The sequence below is a fragment of the Meles meles genome, chromosome X (assembly GCF_922984935.1).
Source record: "Meles meles chromosome X, mMelMel3.1 paternal haplotype, whole genome shotgun sequence".
Lineage (NCBI taxonomy): Eukaryota > Metazoa > Chordata > Mammalia > Carnivora > Mustelidae > Meles > Meles meles.
Window position 1 is genome coordinate 82,446,577 of NC_060087.1, and position 18,893 is coordinate 82,465,469.

Here is an 18,893-nt window from a genome sequence, read left to right on the forward strand (position 1 = left end):
TGACAGATTGCTTGAAACCCAGAGGGACTGATGAATATAGGGTCACCAGACCTTCATTTCAAGGGCTGTTGACTAGCTAGTGTGCACATACTCTAAAAGGAGCCATAGTCCTGTCATGCATGACTAATGCAACTTGAAAGGCAGACACTGGGTATAGACACTGGGTATAGAGAGAGTAGCAAGGTGCCTATGAGGCTGATCAAAAGCCCTCTGGTTTAAAAATCCCACTGCTACAATCACTTCTTTGGACCATGACATTGGGTTCTCAAAGATCTCAGTTAAAATGTCAGATGGAGAGGAGAGGGAGTTGAGGGAAACTGGAAGGGGAGTTGAACCATGAGAGACTATGGACTCTGAAAAACAACCAGAGGGTTTTGACGGGGCGGGGGGGGGGGGGTGGGAGGTTGAGGAACGAGGTGGTGGGTAATAGGGAGGGCATGTACTGCATGGAGCACTGGGTGTGGTGCAAAAACAATGTACACTGTTACGCTGAAAATAAACAAAAAAAATGTCAGTATGTTTTAAGACATTAGCATCCATTATTAATATTCTAGTAAGGAAAAACATATCAGGTTGGTTACTTATCTCTTAAAAATAGTTGAAAAGAGTAATAATTTCTAAGTAGACAGACATGGTTTTGAGTCCTAACTCTGCTGCTTAGTAGCTATGTAACCTTGGGCAAACTCTAAACTCTCTAATGCTCAATTTATGTGTATATATATAAAAAAACTCATCTCTAAACTCTCTAATGCTCAATTTATGTGTATATAAAATGGAGATAATCATCATCTACTATGTAAGGTTACTGTGAGGATAAAATGAGATGATATTTGTAAAGTGTCTGGCACACAAAATTCTGGCTTCCTTGAACCCAGCAGAGAAAAGAACTCTAGAAAAATGGGATGTGGCTACATTTTAGAGGTAATCTGGAGTGTAAAAGGAAGTGGGGGAGACAATCACAAGAGAAGAGAAAACTCTGGTTGGGGAAAAGGGAGCATACTGAAAAACCTGGACATCTAAGGAAAATTGAGGCTTTGGGCACCTGGGAGGAAGTCAAGACACTGACACACAGAGAGAAGGAAAGTAGGGAAATGCTGGGGCCATTGCCACAGTTTTCCCCTCACCTTTGGGCAGAAACAGCAGAGGTTTCCAAGAGGGCTCTGTGACTTACTCCCCAACACACTGATCATTGAGAGAATGAGATAGGGTTATAGCCAGCAAGCCAGTAATTGCATGTCACTAAGAAAATCTTCTATCACTTCTCAGCCATCCTCCTCTACATCAAAAGAAGCACATGTGGGGGGGGGGCGCCTGGGTGGCTCAGTGGGTTAAAGCCTCTGCCTTCAGCTCAGGTCATGATCCCAGGGTCCTGGGATCGAGCCCCGCCTCGGGCTCCCTGCTCCACAGGGAGCCTGCTTCCTCCTCTCTCTCTGCCTGCCTCTCTGCCTACTTGTGATTTCTCTCTGTCAAATAAATAAAATATTTTAAAAAAAGAAGCACATGACGGATGTGCGAAACATGCAAGTAGGTCAGATGCCAACATAAAGGAAGGTTAGGACTTAAAACTCTAAGGGAACACCTCTCCAATCCCATCCAGAACAATTTTGTTTCACAGGTTAAGGGTCCCATCCCCTTACAAGTGGTGGCATATCTATACCTCAAAACCAAAATAATGAAAACAGGTAGTCCTATCTATCCTTAGAGCAGCTGTCACCTCTTTTTTTTTAAAGATTTTATTTATTTATTTGACAGAGATCACAAGTAGGCAGAGAGGCAGGCAGAGAGAGAGGCAGAGAGAGAGAGGAGGAAGCAGGCTCCCCGCTGAGCAGAGAGCCCTATGTGGGGCTCGATCCCAGGACCCTGAGATCACGACCTGAGCTGAAGGCAGAGGCTTAACCCACTGAGCCACCCAGGTGCCCCAGCAGCTGTCACCTCTTATCAGAAGCTTCCCTCTTAGAAGTTTCCTACCATAGTTTCTTGACCCCACACACAGCAAAAATCAATGACATCTGAGATGAGTCACAAGAACTTTGTTACCAAAATGAAAAAGTGTATTATTTTAATCATTTGCCTTGTTTTGTTTTATAAACTTGAATAGCTTTGAGGTTATGCCTCTAATCTGGTAACTATCCCACTTTTGGCATAGGTACAGTAGCTGTCCATGACCTTGAATGTACTTGTGTTCCATGTATGAATGCCCTTCATCATGTGACAACTGATTTCTTTTTCTTACTCATTCCCTGAAGGATCTTATTTTAAGGAGGAATTTCCATTCCTTTCTGAAGCAAAAAAAAAAAAAAAAAAAAAGGTAAATGGAAGAGGGTAAGGGACACTTCTTTTCCTTGCACTTTTGGTGTGGGCTAACAAATAAGCACTCATAATGGCCTCCTATGACTTCATGGCCTCCAAGCTAGTGACAGATCAGCCTCCTTCCAATACACCTTTATGAACATCTGTGAGTCTGTGTGAACATCTGTATTTACATTTGCATATGTGATTTCATTTGTCCCAGCAGGTCTGTGCTCGCATTCTGATGTAACACCTGTTAAACTGCAGCATCAAGAATCTGGCTATTGCTATAACTTTAGGGCTAATTCTGGGGAATGAGATGCACTTTCAATTTAATACAGGTGGGTAGAGATAATAGGAAGCTGGAGATCCAGGGCAAGAATGGATTTCCTTGAGATCATTTTTTTAATAGTCCAGAGAGATTAGGTCGTGCTGAAGCAAGTTGGTCTTTAACCACTAAAGGCACTCTTTGGAACTGTTCTGCCATGCCCCCTTTTTTACTCTACTGGGATTTTTTTTTCCCTGCCAGTTGCAACCAGAATGAATACTTACAGTCCAAGTGCTAAGTCCCAGAGAACAACAGTTTGGATAAAGAAAGATTATCAGGATTTATACTGCAAAGTCAGAGCCTCTCCAATTGCTTTACATTCAAACCCGAAGGCATCAAAGGGGCAGCCAGGTCATCTTTGTTTCAAACTCTCTTTTCTCCTACTGTCAGCTTCTACTACTTCTCACCTTTTTAAAATTAATTCTTCAAAGAAGTCCCACTGTGAAGTTGGCCTGAAATGATTATTCTTAAGGAATAGTTTTAGTGCTCTTGTTTAAAGTACCACCCAGAAAATTCTTTACCATTCTAGATATGAATGGATCTCTCTCCTCAGAAAATGGTATTAACTGGGGTGGGAAGGAGGGGAGGCACTCAGGAAATGACTAGAACCTGGTCAAAGGAAGAATCCCCTCTTAGGTGGAGAGTTGGCAACGGTGTGAAGTGGAAAATGCAAGAGGAACCCTTTGGGCCCGAACACCAGTGACCCTACCAAGGGCTGGTTATCTCCTTAGCCGAATAGTTACTCCATCCTGGAGCCAGCCAATGCTCTCTAAGACACATTTCACCCAACACTCAACAATTTTTCCATAATAGCCTTTAATACTAAAATGCATTAAATTTTTGAAGCAGAGAAAACACATTTAAGGGGGAAACCGAACCACCAGATAAAAGGAAACAATGTGGCAGATAACACCATTTAAAACATAACTGTAATAATTTAATAAAGCTGCTTTATCATTTTCATAAAATAGACAGTGGTGATTCTTTTTTGTCTTTTTTTCTTTTTACAATGATTCAATCACTGTGAAAATGTACATAACATACAGATCAGCATATACAACAATTTTATCTTCATATAATCAGCAACAGAGACTGCTTAATGAGACATACTGTATTTGCATCCCTCTAAATTTCCACCCTGGTTTGACAGGTAAACAGTAATAGTGTCATCAGGCTCATTCCCCTCACTAGAGGAGCGAAGGCATAAGCCTTTTGCAACCAATACCTTAGCATTCAAATAGCACAAGGAGGTATTTGTTGCTGAATTTCTAGCTTGCGCTAGTCTGGCTCTTGGTCATTAAAGTTTGTATCCTAGCCTTCCTCAGCTGAACCCCAGCCAGTGCCAGTAAAAATCTACTTAACCAGTGCTGTAATGGTGTTAGCTGGTTTGTTTGCTAAGGTTGACAGCAACTTTCAGTTAGTAACAAGGTCGTCTTTAATTGCCAACACAGCTGGAGCAAAAATCAGCATCATCAGTTTTCCCTAATGACCTACAGTGCTTTCCAATCAAGATCAGGTTTTCGTGGGTTGTTCTTTACCAAGAGCGCCTTGCAATATACATTTCAGACAAGGTGGTTGATTTTCTTTGTTTTACAAAAGCAATATGAGTTCTATGTGAAATTAACTCACTTTTGCACAAGTGACCCACAGGCCAATTCCAGCCTCACAAGAAAACAAAGAGAGCTGCAACAACTTCATTAGGACAATGTGTTTTGCTCTGGAATATTTCATTCTCAATATAAAGCCACCCAGTCCCAACCCCACCCCCAACACATCCCCTTTGAATATTACTTGGTTACATACTTAAACTAAAGAACAACATCTCAATACACTTCAGTGTCAGCAGATACAATTTGACTCATGAAATGACATCCTTAAATGTAATTTTACTGAGAAGGCAAACACTAGGACTGTATACAATGGACTTCTTAAGCTCATGTATGCCAGGTTTTCAAAGTCAGTTAGGGTCTTATTATCCTGGGTAAAGAGCCAAGTGGACCAGACTTGTCAGGATGCTTTGGGGAACATTCAACACCAAAATGATCCCCATAGACTAAATCTGGAATTCCAACTAGAACTCCTATTATGTACAATAATAATCCTTTTCCCACCTTGGATGCCCAATTGAGCTATCCCCTAAACCCCTTGTCTCTCCCCAAACTGCCCTTTGTCCTTGTTGCCTCAAGTGGACCACTTTTCTCTTGCTTGTTAACTATACAAAAGAACAATATGAAAAGTTTAATTGAATTCCCATCATACAGTCAGTTGTATGCTGAAGGAACACTATCAGGACAATACACTGGGTGTTGCTAATTTTCATAGTTCTACATTGTATACCCCTTAACAGTTTTGATTCATGATCAGCAGGTCACCATGTCAACAAATGAGCTTAAATGGGCAGCTTACGTGCAATTAGCTCTATTAGGCAGGTTTACTCTGGAGCAGTGATATTCAAAGTGGGGCCCCTGGATCATCAGCAGCAGCATCACCTTGGAATTTTTAACCAGGCAAAGACCCAGGACCTACCCCAGGCCCACTGAAACTCTAAGTGTGGGGTCCATTAACCTGTGTTTTAACAAGCCCTCAACCTTTGGAGGGCATCTGATCCAAATGAATTACTAGGCCTCACTGCCAGAACTTTTGCTTCAGTTGGTCTGGGTGAGAGCAGAGAACTATCATTTCTGAGAAGTTCCCTGGTGATGTGGTTGCTGCTGATTCAAAGTACACTTCAAGAACAACTGCCTTTTAAGAACTGCAGGATCCCTTGGCCTATTACCTATTTGGATAATGAGGTGGACCACAATTTACTCTACTGGCTTTAAGAGGATCAAAGAGAGTTTCATTCTGAACAGGGTCAAAGGTCAGTCACTAGAAGAGAAAAAAAGAGATTCCACACAGCGTGGCTCTCTTCTTCTTCCTATTCTTTGTATATAGCATATTCCCATATTTGGGAAAAAGCAATCAATGCAAACTAAAGCCTTTATATTGCATGAAGAATTTTACCTGCCCAAGGATGTGCCCAATGCAGCTGTTTAAGAAAAGCAAGTCATGCCTCAACACCAACTCCTTCCCAAAAGGGACATCAGAATAGATGGAATAGAACTCCCTAGAATTTAGGAACTGAAACTGCTCCCTTACATGTTTAGAGAGGGGAAAAGGAAGAATATTTGGTTCTCTGGCCTTACATAGCTCTTCATCAGCCATATTGAAAAGAAGAAGGGAAAAACATGAGCCAAAAGGAAAGCTAGGATCCTTGCACAGAATTCCTGCTTGCAGCATATCTTGTCTATAAAACTAGCTTACAAGGTCCTCCTAGGATGCACTTGCGCTTCTGGGAGTGTGTATACATCAGACAGTTGTAAAAAGAGGGAAAAAAGATACTTTCCTTAGAGGGGAATTCTCTGAACATGCTCAATAAAGGGTTTAGGAGCCAAAAAAAATCTCTGAGGGGGAGCGGGCTATGGACATTGGGGAGGGGAGGCGAACCATAAGAGACTATGGACTCTGAAAAACAACCTGAGGGTTTTGAGGGGTCGGGGGTGGGAGGTTGGGGGAACAGGTGGTGGGTGATGGGGAGGGCACGTTTTGCATGGAGCACTGGGTGTTGTGCAAAAAGAATGAATACTGTTACGCTGAAAAAAAAAAATAAATAAATAAAAAGGGGAAAAAGAAAAAAAAAAAAATCTCTGACTTCCCACTGAGAAAAAAAGTATTTTGATAAAGAAAAGGGATTGGTCTGTAGCTTGAAACTGAGTTCTGAAAAAAATGGGGGAAAATATCAACATCAATGCCACTGCTACTCTAACCATTTTCAACCTGGCTGGTAAGAGACATGGCAGCCAGTGCCCTCTCTGGCTCAACAGCCATATAATATTTAATATTCCCGCTTGCCACAATCTTCTCAGCTCCCTCATTCTCTCTGAGCATAGTAGGAAATACACCTGTACAAAAACTGTCAATCTAACTTGAAAGTGACCTTGATGTGGTAGCTAACAACACAGTATCAGGATGGATCAGGTGAAGAACAGTCTAAATTCTATAGGCAGCCATCATAACTTATAGGAAAAAAATAATTTTTAATGTGTTTATCAAATAGTCACTTGAAAACACAAATAAATACCTAATTCAAAATCTGCTAAAATGAAATGAATCAGAGAGGGAAAAAAGTATATGAGAGCTAATGAAATGAGCCAAAATGAAGATGTTATGGTAATTAATCTCTAATTATATCAGTCTCAGAGGGGTATTTGCAGCCATACCAATATTTTGCATGAGGTAGTATTCAGCACAGAATAAGAAATAAGGACAAATTTATAGCTTCATTATAAGTTCTTTTTCAGAAATGTTCTCTCCTACCTAACCCCATCCCTACTGCCTTACCTACCAGCTTCCCTCAAAACCCTCCCTCCCATAAAGGAAAATATTCCTAGTAATGTATAAAGCCAGGAACTCAGACAAAAGTAACCAAAACATTTAAAAGAGCTCACTTATCTAACTAAACTTAAGAAAATAAATCCTTTGTTGCATTTCCATGCTCTTACCTCTAAGCCTTTTTCCTGGGTACTCTTGAATTTCAAAAAATGAAACAAATGAGAAAAGAACCATACTTGTTGCTCTAGAAACAACTTCTTTAAGACTAAGGCAGAGCAAATGTGACATATCTGTTTAGTTTTAAGTAATGAACTCTTAGGCTGCAAGAATACTATGTTGGCTACTAAATATTAATAAACACTAAATGGGGGAGTTGGAGAAATGTTAAACAAGAAAAGAATGTGAGTAACAAACTTGTTAGTAATAAAAGTTGTATTCTTAGCCTACAGCAAAGAGCTAAATCTAAAGGATTTTTAGTAGTTTCCTGTTCACATTTTTAATTTTAAAAAGAAGTATTAGTCATAAAAAGATGAGTTCAAGTGTCCAAGTGTCTCCATTTAGAAGGCACAATAATTGGATTAGTGATGCTGTTACTGGTCACCTATCTTTTCCTAAATGTACACTTTGTACTGCTTACTCTATTCCTATTTATTATCCTACAATACAGAGCAACATGGAGTTCTCAATTCCAGCCCCCAACATGCTAATTCAAATCATGGTTGGGAAACACTGAATCAGGAAGTATGTGTCGGAAAAGATGCTAATTTAGATCTCAAAAAAGATTCAGTCTTTTTGAGTTTTAGATGATTGGAGACAGGGAATTTCTAAGCCTGGAAAACTGATAACTTCAGGAGCAACTTTCCCATTCAGGGCCTGAAAATTTTAAAGACTGATGCCATACAACTTTCAGCACAGTAGTTCTGACAACTGCAAATTAGATAGCAGAATATCCAAAAATGACTTTCTGTAATGACCTATCACTGATCTGGGCAGAAGACTGAAAGGCAGGAGAAATACTCTGCAAGGTGGTGAGTAACCAGTACATGGGTATCCTCCATGAGTGAGTATCCTCCAAGTTTTCCATCTATATGTGTGGTGTTGCTCATTCACTAGCCATCTCAGTTTTTTCCACTTTGTTTTTGTCTATAGTTTATTTTTTTAAGAAAAAAAAAACAACTTCTAAAAGCCTTTTGCTGTCACCACACACATAGCAATTTGCAATATCAAATACAACAATAGCACAGCTAGCAAAAGGGTTCTTAAAGCAGGGGTGTCCACAGCAAAGTAGCGGCATTGGAAAGTACTCAAGCTTCAGAAACAACCTTTTGGGGGCTCAATTTCACATCACTGAATCAATGAATAGTACACAATAAATGACCATTAACTTGTCTACACTACAAAACAGCAGCAAGCTTATTAAAGGTGTCCAGAGCTTTCTCTTTTTTTGTTATTGTTGTTGTTTTTAAATGTAATCCTCCACAGACAATGGTAATTTATATTATAATTTTGACATAGAAAAATATATAAATTCAAACACTTAATACATAATACTTTTCACAACTGAATTTGTCTCTGTTTCCCCAACATCAAGGCCCCATGAACAACCCAAGCCAAAGCTAATTTGCTCCAACTGAACACCCCTGCTGCCTGTTGAAACGAGAGGGATTGTCACAGAATGATAGTCACTTATAAACAATACATTTAGGGAAAGCTCTGAAATAACAACCACTCAAGAACCAACCATTGGTGAGCAATCAAAACAATCAGCTCCTGCTTGCTCGATAACCAGCATGGTTTCTCTCTCTTCTTCCCCGAGACTGCTTTAGAGAATGATATCCTTCAGACGCTTCACACCAGGAGACTCTTTGTCAGGATCCTCCTTCAGAGTGGGGTTGACCTCATATATGACTTTCTCGTTGTCAGCTCCACGGGGTTCAGCTTCAGAGGGACGAGATGGGCCACTGTTGATATACTGCTCCAGATCACGGGCCAGGGGTGCCAGGGCAACGGTGTAAGACACAGAGGGCTTGGTGGGCAGAGGGCTCTTGGGGTGCAGGGGGGAGGTGACAGGGCTTATAGCTTCACAGCCATTGCCCGCCTCCCGGATAGCACCGCTGACCTTGGGGCTGCAGATGGTCACATCGACAGTTCTCCTGCCTTTCAAGGCAGGCCTCTCCTCAGCCGGGGGGTCATTGACATCTTTTCCGAAGGTTGCAAAAGTCCGCTTGGTGGGGCCACAGTCGTCATAAGCCTCAACATCAGCAGCAGTAGCTTCAATGGACAGCGTGATGACATTCCTCATGTGCTCAGGGGACTTGGGGCGGGTGGGCATGGGATTCCGGGGCATCCAGCACCTGTCAGAGTGGCCAAGAATCCGACATTCTTCCCTGCAATGAAATCCTTCATTCTGATCTGTTTGGAGAAAATAAAATGTTGATTACATCAGCTTTTCCCAGGAATCATTGTTACTCCCCAGTGTTCTGGTTTCTTAGGTACCCATGGGCCCTTTTGGGAAATGGCACTTTTAGATAGTCCTTTATTGCCTTTTGGGACAGGTGTGAAGAATTGAATTTTTAAAAGGCTGTAGATCTCGCCCTGTATACTCCTCTCTTTTATTATTATTTTTGTTGTTGTTCTCACGGCTGACAAAACTAAAAACCTAAAGGGAAACACGTTATGATGAAAAAAATGTATTTTTAAAAAGATTAATCCTGAGTGTCAAGGCGCTGAGAGTCAGCATTTTTATCAACAACTCCTGCTAAAAATCAACTGCATTTGAAACTGGTTTCAGCAGAAGAGGGAGTAGAGGCAGAGCAGGAAATCCAACAGTGTATCTGAGAAGTCTTGTCCATACATTTTTTTAAAGATTTTATTTATTTATTTGACAGAGAGAGATCACAAGTAGGCAGAGAGACAAGCAGAGAGAGAAAGGGGGAAGCTGGCTCCCCGCTGAGCAGAGAGCCCGATGTGGGGCTCGATCCCAGGACCCTGGGATCATGACCTGAGCCGAAGGCAGAGGCTTTAACCCACTGAGCCACCCAGGTGCCCCTTGTCCATACTTTTGAGCAACAGCACTGCCAACCGTGTTTCCACCCTACTTGTCAGTGATACGACATGCTTAATTTTAGATTGGTATTGTGCTTTCTTTGAAAACCCAATCATGTCACTTCTTTTTGGCCATCAGTTCCACCAGCCAATCTTCTCACTAAGTTATTTATATGACTTGATTTCCCATTAGAAGGCATATACTGAGATCTTTTCCTTCCATCTGACCCATAAGCTTTGATTGACCCTATGCATACCTCACATAGGCTGAGCATCATTTAATTATACTCAACTAGCCATCCCTCCTTATTTTCCTTATCTGCAGTTTTGTTAGGGTCATATTTCTTTTTTTTTTAAGATTTTATTTATTTATTTTGACAGAGAGAGATCATAAGTAGGCAGAGAGGCAGGCAGAGAGAGAGGGGGAAGCAGGCTCCCCGCTGAGCACAGAGCCTGATGTGGGGCTCATTCCAGGACCCTGAGATCATGACCTGAGCCGAAGGTAGAGGCTTAACCCACCCAGCCACCCAGGTGCCCCATTAGGGTCATATTTCTTAAAGAAATCTTTCATGGATTACTTTAACTCTATCATAGAAGATCTCAGCAGTTGAAATTCATAATTATTGCTGAGACATTTTTTTCCTCTTCTCAAATCAGGTTCATTTAGAGATAAGGCTTTAATTTGACTCTTGGAGAGGCTTTGTACATGGTTTTCATTAAGGCATGGACCCAGGGTTAATTTCTGTTTGTCCATTGGAAAATTGTTCATCTTCCAGATCCATTTTTATTTATATTACATTCTTGTATGAGGATGACCTAATCAAAATTTTTATCACATTATATAGAGCATCAAAATATGAGCAGTTTAACATTTACAGAAAACCTTAGGGCAGGATCCGAGGAGGTGGGGAGACAAGAAAAGACTGCAAAGAAGAAAAAAAAAACCATGCCAAAATATGTTGAAAATATATTCTGTGATTGCTTTTTTGCTGGGGGAAAAAGTCTGAAATTCAGGGTTTTCCCTGATAGAGTCTATATAAAACATACCTTCCTTATATACTTGTATTTCTTTGTTTGCTTCTTGTTTTTAAATAGTAAATGGCATAGCAAAGAGGCAATGTTCTGCCTCATCTTTTTTTTTAAAGATTTTATTTATTTATTTGACAGACAGAGATCACAAGTAGGCAGAGAGGCAGGCAGAGAGAGAGAGAGAGGGAGGGAGAGAAGGAAGCAGGCTCCCTGCTAAGTAGTGAGCCCTATGCGGGGCTCGATCCCAGCACCCCGGGATCATGACCTGAACCGAAGGCAGAGGCCCCAACCCACTGAGCCACCCAGGCTCCCCTGTTCTGCCTCATCTTATCAGAGGTTATTTTGGTAAAGGGCCACATATGAGGGGAGGCTCAAGAAATAATGGTTGAATTGGATGTATACCTCAACAATTGGAGAAAAGGCACTGGAAGCCACTAGATGTCAAGGCCTAATCCTGGCTGAGTCCAGATTTCAACACAACTCTGGGAATGGCCTCTGACATAGTTTAAACTACTGAAAAGCCAATCAAAGTTAAGACCCTTTCAGTGTACTGGGACATGACTTGCCAATTTATCTTTAAAATGACCATTTTATGCTCCTTTTCAGTGGTGGAGAATAAAACACCCAGAATTTTGCAGATATGAAGCCAAATAACAAATAAGCATTTTCACCAATAAGATAAGTGCCTTCTACATGGATAGGGTAACGCTTCTGTGAACTCCAGCATAGTTCCACATTAGGGTTGCATGACCACCTCTACAAAATAAAGAGTTGTCAAAGCCTTTTCTCTGCCTCTTCCCAGCAAACTCTCTCAGAGCTGCCCTCTGATAGCCTATCATCATTCCAAATGTGTATGTCTGGGAGACAGAAAATATGAAAGTAAGGAAAACATGCTGGAACGTACTTAGGAAACATTTACTTTGTATAGAGTCCAACATCAGTGGGAGAGTACAGATGATCCACCCACAATCAGTTTCATCCAAATCCACTATTTTCCCAGGAAGCACCCAAGAACCCTCCAAAAAAGATGTTTTGTTCTTTCTTCTCCATCTCCTCTGAAGCCCATATCATAACTTTCCAAGAAATAGCTCTAAAGAATTAGTGTATTTGTTCTGAGATGAAGATTAAGGAGGTGTAAATTGGGAAATAGTTTAATAATTAACTTCTATTTCTATAAATCTGAGTAAGAGGGTCCTGGAAGCCAGCAAAAAGAAAAAAAAATGTCCAGAAGACTATGAGATCCCTCTCCTTTTGTTCCTAATTTATAGCACCAAGTCATGAAGAGAGACTTAGTCTCTGAACCTTGGAACCATGGACATCTGATAAGCTATTAAGAGGAAATCCCAGCTGACCTTTAGACTGATATTATTGGCCACTTAGTCACATACCTAAAGTAGAACAGTGGGGAATTATAATCTAGCAGAATCATCCCAATGACCTCAATATACAGCTCTCATTTAAGTTTTTAGTATCAAGTAGCTGACCTTCCAATTTGGAGATGCATTTAAAAAAAAAAAATTTCAGTAGGAGAATGCCATCCATGTGTTATACTGAATGCAAGTACAGTGCTCTTTGCCATATTAGACTGCTTCAAATGAATAGCATAGGAAGACCTGGATCCCCACCACACACAGAAGGAGAGGAGAGAATCCAGAGATTCTCTGTAAGATCTTATGAATCTAGGCAGACCAGAGCAGAGAACTCAGTCTTCGAAGCTTCTCTGCAAAGACAGTACTCGCTTTCAACTTACCCACTGCCTAAATGGATAAATTACCCCCCACACCCAGGAAGAGGAAAGGGTAAAACTCACTCAGCATCCCCAGGACTGTGATCATAAGCCTACACATCAATCTCACTAAGCCTATTCCAGCCCTTTATAAGATTAAAAAAATAGGTATTTTTTTGGATTAAGTATGTGAACTTATATGTTCACTGCTCTTACCTCAATGCAACCAAAGACTTGAATCTAAGAGACTCATTTACCCACAATGTTTCACCCCTGGCTTAGATCTGATATCTTTATTTCTTTAAATCCTTACTAAGGGCAGTGACTTGCTGTTTATCATTTTTAGTATCAAACAACACTTGAAGACATTGGTGTCAATTCAATGTGATGAGTACTGGGTGTTACATGCAACTGATAAATTATTGATCACTACATCTGAAACTAATGATGTACTCTATGTTTGCTAATTGAATTTAAAACAAAAATATAACCTGGCTTTAGTGTTTATAGCAATGTGAAATACAAAAGAAAACATGTTGAATATAGATAGGCAGGAAGAATGTCTTTCCAGCCAAAGGTAAACTACATTCATAAATGTACTGCAGATATATTACTTTTTCAAAAGCCAAAACTTCAGTTTAGTAAGGAAATTGCATATTAAAAGTGAGAAAGTCACAATACAAAGCCCCTTAAGAATAGCAATGAAATCAGACCAGATGTGAAAAAGCAAATAAACTACTTCTGGAATAGCATAGGACTGGTAGAGGTTATGTGCCTGCCAGCATGTAGTACTGGGGCTAGGGATGGAGGTATGAGAGTAGAGAGGAGCCATTTTGTATCATAAAAATTAGTTGTCAAAAAAATTAACTGTCAAGATGTAGGCTTCAGCTGAAACAGAGGTCAGCTAATAATTCACTAATTCCCTGCTAAGATTCCTCTTATGTGCCTATTTATGACTCTATACCTTGTTACATCTTGATCAGAGCCTACAAAAAGCAAAATGTAAACCTCTAAAATCCACATACAGTTGTGGAAATTCAAACACATTGCCAGGTACAGATAAATGAAGGAAGATGTCTTTAATACAAATGTATACATAATTAGGGGTGAATAATGAATTTGCAAATTGGTCTTCCCTGATTCTGAACTTGTCCCTAAGGTTTATAAAAATAAATAGGTAAAACACATAAGTTTGGAAGAGGAACACACAAATCTCAAAGCCATTCTTTCGATCAGGTTTAGACCAAAATTCAAAATACAGAGAAAAAAATACATCCTATCACTTCAATCTAGGTGGTAATATGTATTTGGTCACAATCTGTCCTTAGGGACCTTAGCGACAGAAACCTAAAACCTCTGGCACAAAAAAAATATATATATTATATCTTAGGGGTGCCTGTGTGGCTCAGTCGGTTAGGCATTTGCCTTTGGCCCAGGGATCTGGGATCAAGCCCTGAATCAGGCTCTCTGTTCAGCCAGGAGTCTGCCTCTCCCTCTGTGATCTCTCTTGCTTTTGTTCTCTCCCAAATATATAAACAAAATCTTTAAAAATTTTTAAATTTGTCTCAAATAAAAGGCATAAGATACAACAATGGTTAAGACATGACGGATAAGGAAGTAATTCAAATAGAAAAAGGAGAGAATATGTTATTTTGTGCAAATATTAGCAAATCTTTTTGCAGCAATTTCTACCCTCCTCATAAAACCACGATCTCTTCAGATATAGGCAAACAATGTGCTTCCACACCAGAAGGAGCCTACACATGATCCCAACCAAAGTAAAAAAAGAAAATGATGAAAACGCCATCTCAGACTTTGCTAAAACTCTCAAAGTCCTGGTGGAATAGAAGAGCTAAGAAGCTCTGTTGGGTTTGTATAGATGTCCAGCCACAATGGATGTGTTCAATAATGCTGCAGGTCTTTATTGTGATTCGGAGTTGGGATGTATTTAACTCAAAGATACCAATGATCAGAGGGGCGCCTGGGTGGCTCAGTGGGTTAAGCCTCTGCCTTCAGCTCAGGTCATGATCTCAGGGTCCTGGGATGGAGTCCCGCATTGGGCTCTCTGCTCAGCAGGGAGCCTGCTTCCTCCTCTCTCTCTCTTTGCCTGCCTCTCTGCATACTTGTGATCTCTCTCTGTCAAATAAAAAAATTAAAAAAAAAAGATACCAATGATCAGAGACAAAACTCTAGCATAGAAAAGTTCAAGGTAACAGTTAACAAGAGCTATGGGCTACCTCCTCAAAAGTGATCTGCAGTCAATGAGGCAGAAAGGAAAAGTTAAAGTGAGTTCCAGTTCCTAAGGGCTCAAGTACTTATTTACTGCTAAGTAGCAGCAGTAACATAACCTATAAGCAAGTGATATGTAAATCAGGAAAGCTTCCTGGATTGTACTCACATGCATCCACTTAGCTTAATCTACATCACCCCCTAGGCAAAATAATCTATAACAAAAGCAATTTTTGTAAGATATAATGGAGGGGATGGTAGCACCAATTATGAACAGGTTAAGTGTTTTCAAAATTTCTCATGTGTGCCTAATCAAGAAAACATAACTGCTAGGAAATATACCCTCTTGGCCTACCTACCTCTTAATCATCTGAAGCACACATAATGAACTACATCCAAATATCCATATCTATATTTAATATTTAGAAATAAAACCACTTATTGGTTGGGATTGGCAATGTGCCAGCTAAAACACTGGATTTCCTGGCCTCCCTTGTCAAAGGTGTGGCCATTTAACTTAGATTGGATCAATGTTTTGAAGGCAGGATGTCAAGAAAATTTCTTAATAGGAGGAGGGGGGTGATGTAGCTGGAGATACCCCTTTGTCCTTATTCCTTCCGGCTTTGTCCTGCCTAGAATGGAGACATGATGGCTGGACCTACAGTATCCATCTTACCACCATGAAGCCACCCTGAGGATGGAAGCCACATGCCTATGGATAGCAGAATAGAAAGACAAAAGAGCTCTGGGACACCAAATATATTGTAGACCCACCTCACTAGACTTGAACTTCTTTCATATAAGAGGAAAAATAAGACTCCCTCTTGGTTAGGTCATCAATTCATTTTCTTTATTGGGAGAGGAGAGTCTTTATTACCAGCAGTTGAACACTATTTATAACTGATACATTATCCCTGAAGTCTCCATTTAAATTTAACTTTCTCAGGGAATCCCTAATCCTTTAGAGAGACCACCACTTCCTTTTATAACACTCATTATAGTTGTCTAATATTTATATTCAATGTTAGCTTATAAACTCTAAATGAACAAAGATTATATTTATTTTGTTCCCTCCCATACCCAAAAAAGGTAGCAATGTTTCCAGCATAGAGCAGGTACTCAGTAACAGTTTAATGTTATTGGATAAAAAAAAAAAAGGTATATGAGTGATAGCAATTAAAAAAAAACTTTAGTCAGCACACCAGATACTGTGCCACTGATACAACTCCTAAAAGTGGAAATTACTATTCTATTTAGTAGAAAGACCATGAAAACCTACAAAGAAAACTAGGTAGCTGTGTCAGAAATAATAAAGTAAATGTAGCACTTCAGAAATATTAAAATCAAGTGTCATCTTATCCGCTCAGTGATTTCCTAAATACTATATGCAGGTCTTTTTTTTTTTTTAAGATTTTATTTGACAGATAGAGATCACAAGTAGGCAAAGAGGCAGGCAGAGAGAGAGGAGGAAGCAGGCCCCTGCTGAGCAGAGCCCGATGCGGGGCTCGATGCGGGGCTCGATCCCAGGACCCTGGGATCATGACCTGAGCCGAAGGCAGAGGCTTTAACCCACTGAGCCACCCAGGCGTCCCTATATGCAGGTCTTAAAGAAATGTATCATGCTTTGATGTGCCGTTGAAAATATATTTGTCATGTACTTTGGAGTTTTCGATTTTAACAACAGTTAATAGGCCTGTACTCTAATAAGTTAACAATGCAATAAGCAGAAGCAACTATTTTATTAAATGAATGTGTTATTCAAATATCAAGCATTGTTTCTTGGCATCAAACACATCTGCTGCTAATTCCTATAAAATTGAAACCAAAAATGGGACCCATAGTGAGCCTTTTAGACCAACTGCAGATGCTGACTCTTTCTGGCAAAACTAATTAAAATATGGATAGCAAAATTAATTCCCCAAATATGCCAGGAATTACCAAAAGAAATAATTATCCTGGAAAGAGTTCTTAAAAGCATTTTAAGGCCTGCAAAGTCAAGGGAAAGAACATCTGTAACTTAACAGAGCAAGGAGAGTAGCAATGGGCTCAGTGAAAAAGAGAGGAAGGAGGGGAAGGAAAGAAGGGATGAAGGAATGAAGACAGGGAAGGAGAAAAAAAGTAAGGGAGGAAGGAGGAAGGGAAGAGAGGAAGGGAAGAAGAGAGAGGAGCTGGAAATATTATCCAGGCTTTAAACATTCTGTCTTGGTTTTGATCTGATTGGCATATTAAGGACTGGGCTTCTTTTGGGTGTTTACAGCAACTAACAAAAATTCAATAAGAGCTTAGGACTTTGCAAAATGACAACTTCCCAGAGTACTCCCAGGCTGTAATTCTGAAAGGAGTTTACACTCACTTCCTAAAGGACCCAAAAATTTGGCAAGAAAATTTGGAGTTCCATCTATAAAATATTCAAGGGCACATCAGTGAAGGCTGAGATATCCCCAGAGATTCATGAACCAATGACACCAAACTAATCAGCAGTCGCTCTAGTGTAATAAGTAAATCACAAATTACACTACAATGACTTGTCTCTTTCTCACTCCCTTCTTCTCTTTCTTTCAGAATTTTCTGACATTTCAGTTCCTCCCTAAAACTTCCTTTTTCTTCTCCTGTTCCCTAGCATCCTACTTGTTAGCAGCCCTTCTCACAGTACTATGGTCTGACAGACAACAGGCAGAAGGGATAAGAAGCCAGAACGATGATTGATATTCAGAACACCTACATAGTATTATTTGATGGATGCCAAAGGAGAGCTATCCAAAAGCCAGCCCTTGTAACAGAGAGAGAAATTCCCACATTGCTCATTCAGCCAGGTACAAGCATTAAATGTCTCTGTTAAAATAAGAGAATCCACACAAAATTGAGATCATTAGACTTTCTTTGGTCATACAGCAAAAATATGTGTGAAGGGGACCCAGGTTAGGAGAATTTTTGTGGAATAATAAAGGCTACAAATGTCTAGAGGTAGAGATACCTAGGAAGGGCATGATGGGGGAAAGGGTGTAGGCACAAGTTTCCTGAGGCCGACAAAGAGATGTGAAAAAACAGCAGATAGGCAAAGAAAAAGGGCAGCCCTGATTAGCATAGCCTGGCATTTTCAGGATAGCTAACCCATTAAACAGGAGGAATCTATAAAGTTGAGTTTTAGCTTGGGGTGGAGAGGATGGTTGAAAAAAACTGATGGACCCCAATTTTGTCCTAGACCATTTGACAGACCAGCATCAATTAGCAAGTACCAACTAACACTTGGCCTCTGTGATGCCAAATGGTACATAAGCCTCTCTCCTCATTCACAGTCTATGCACCTGAAATTCACTTACTCCCGGTACAACATGAAAATAGATTGAAAAGATGCCCCTTTCAGAATTCAAAGCAATTGAATTATCTTCAATGGAATCTTCAGTGCTGAGCTGGTCAAAGGGACAAAGTTAAAACATATTGAAGTTGAAGTGCTTGAGAATTGAGTATTTATGATAGATGATAGTGTGACATGTACAGTCAGTCATACAATCTAAGTTGCAATCTGGGCAATCACAATAGTCCCTGGAGTTTTCATTTTTGTACTAGCACTCAATTCAATTCGACCCATAAATAAGAGATTTCAAGATGTATATAAGTATAAATCATTTGTGTTGATGCATGGGAAGCAAGGAAATGAAGCAGAAGGCTGCCTGGAAAACTGAAACTAAGAAATAAGAGGTGTTCACAGTGACCGAGACAAGCAGAAATTAACTAAACTGGAATCCTTGTATTTTGGCTTCTATGGTAAAGAAAATTATCTTACAAAGTGCTGGACTTCATCTGGGTGCTTAGAAACTACGAAAAGGCATGTTTACAAGTCAAATATGAGGTGTCACAGAAGGCCATTGACCTTGT

At 40.1% G+C, this 18,893-nt stretch overlaps 1 protein-coding gene across 2 annotated transcripts in view; it reads right to left on the reverse strand.

The window, feature by feature from the left end:
- Positions 1-7,066: 7,066 nt before the first annotated feature.
- Positions 7,067-18,893, reverse strand: part of PCDH19 (protocadherin 19) — a 136,101-nt gene continuing 124,274 nt past the window's right edge. For both annotated transcript variants that reach the window (XM_045994680.1, XM_045994679.1), the window contains exon 5: positions 7,067-9,400. In XM_045994680.1, coding sequence (XP_045850636.1) covers positions 8,811-9,400 — 590 coding nt within the window. In that variant the 3' untranslated portion in view covers positions 7,067-8,810. The remainder of the gene's footprint in view (positions 9,401-18,893) is intronic.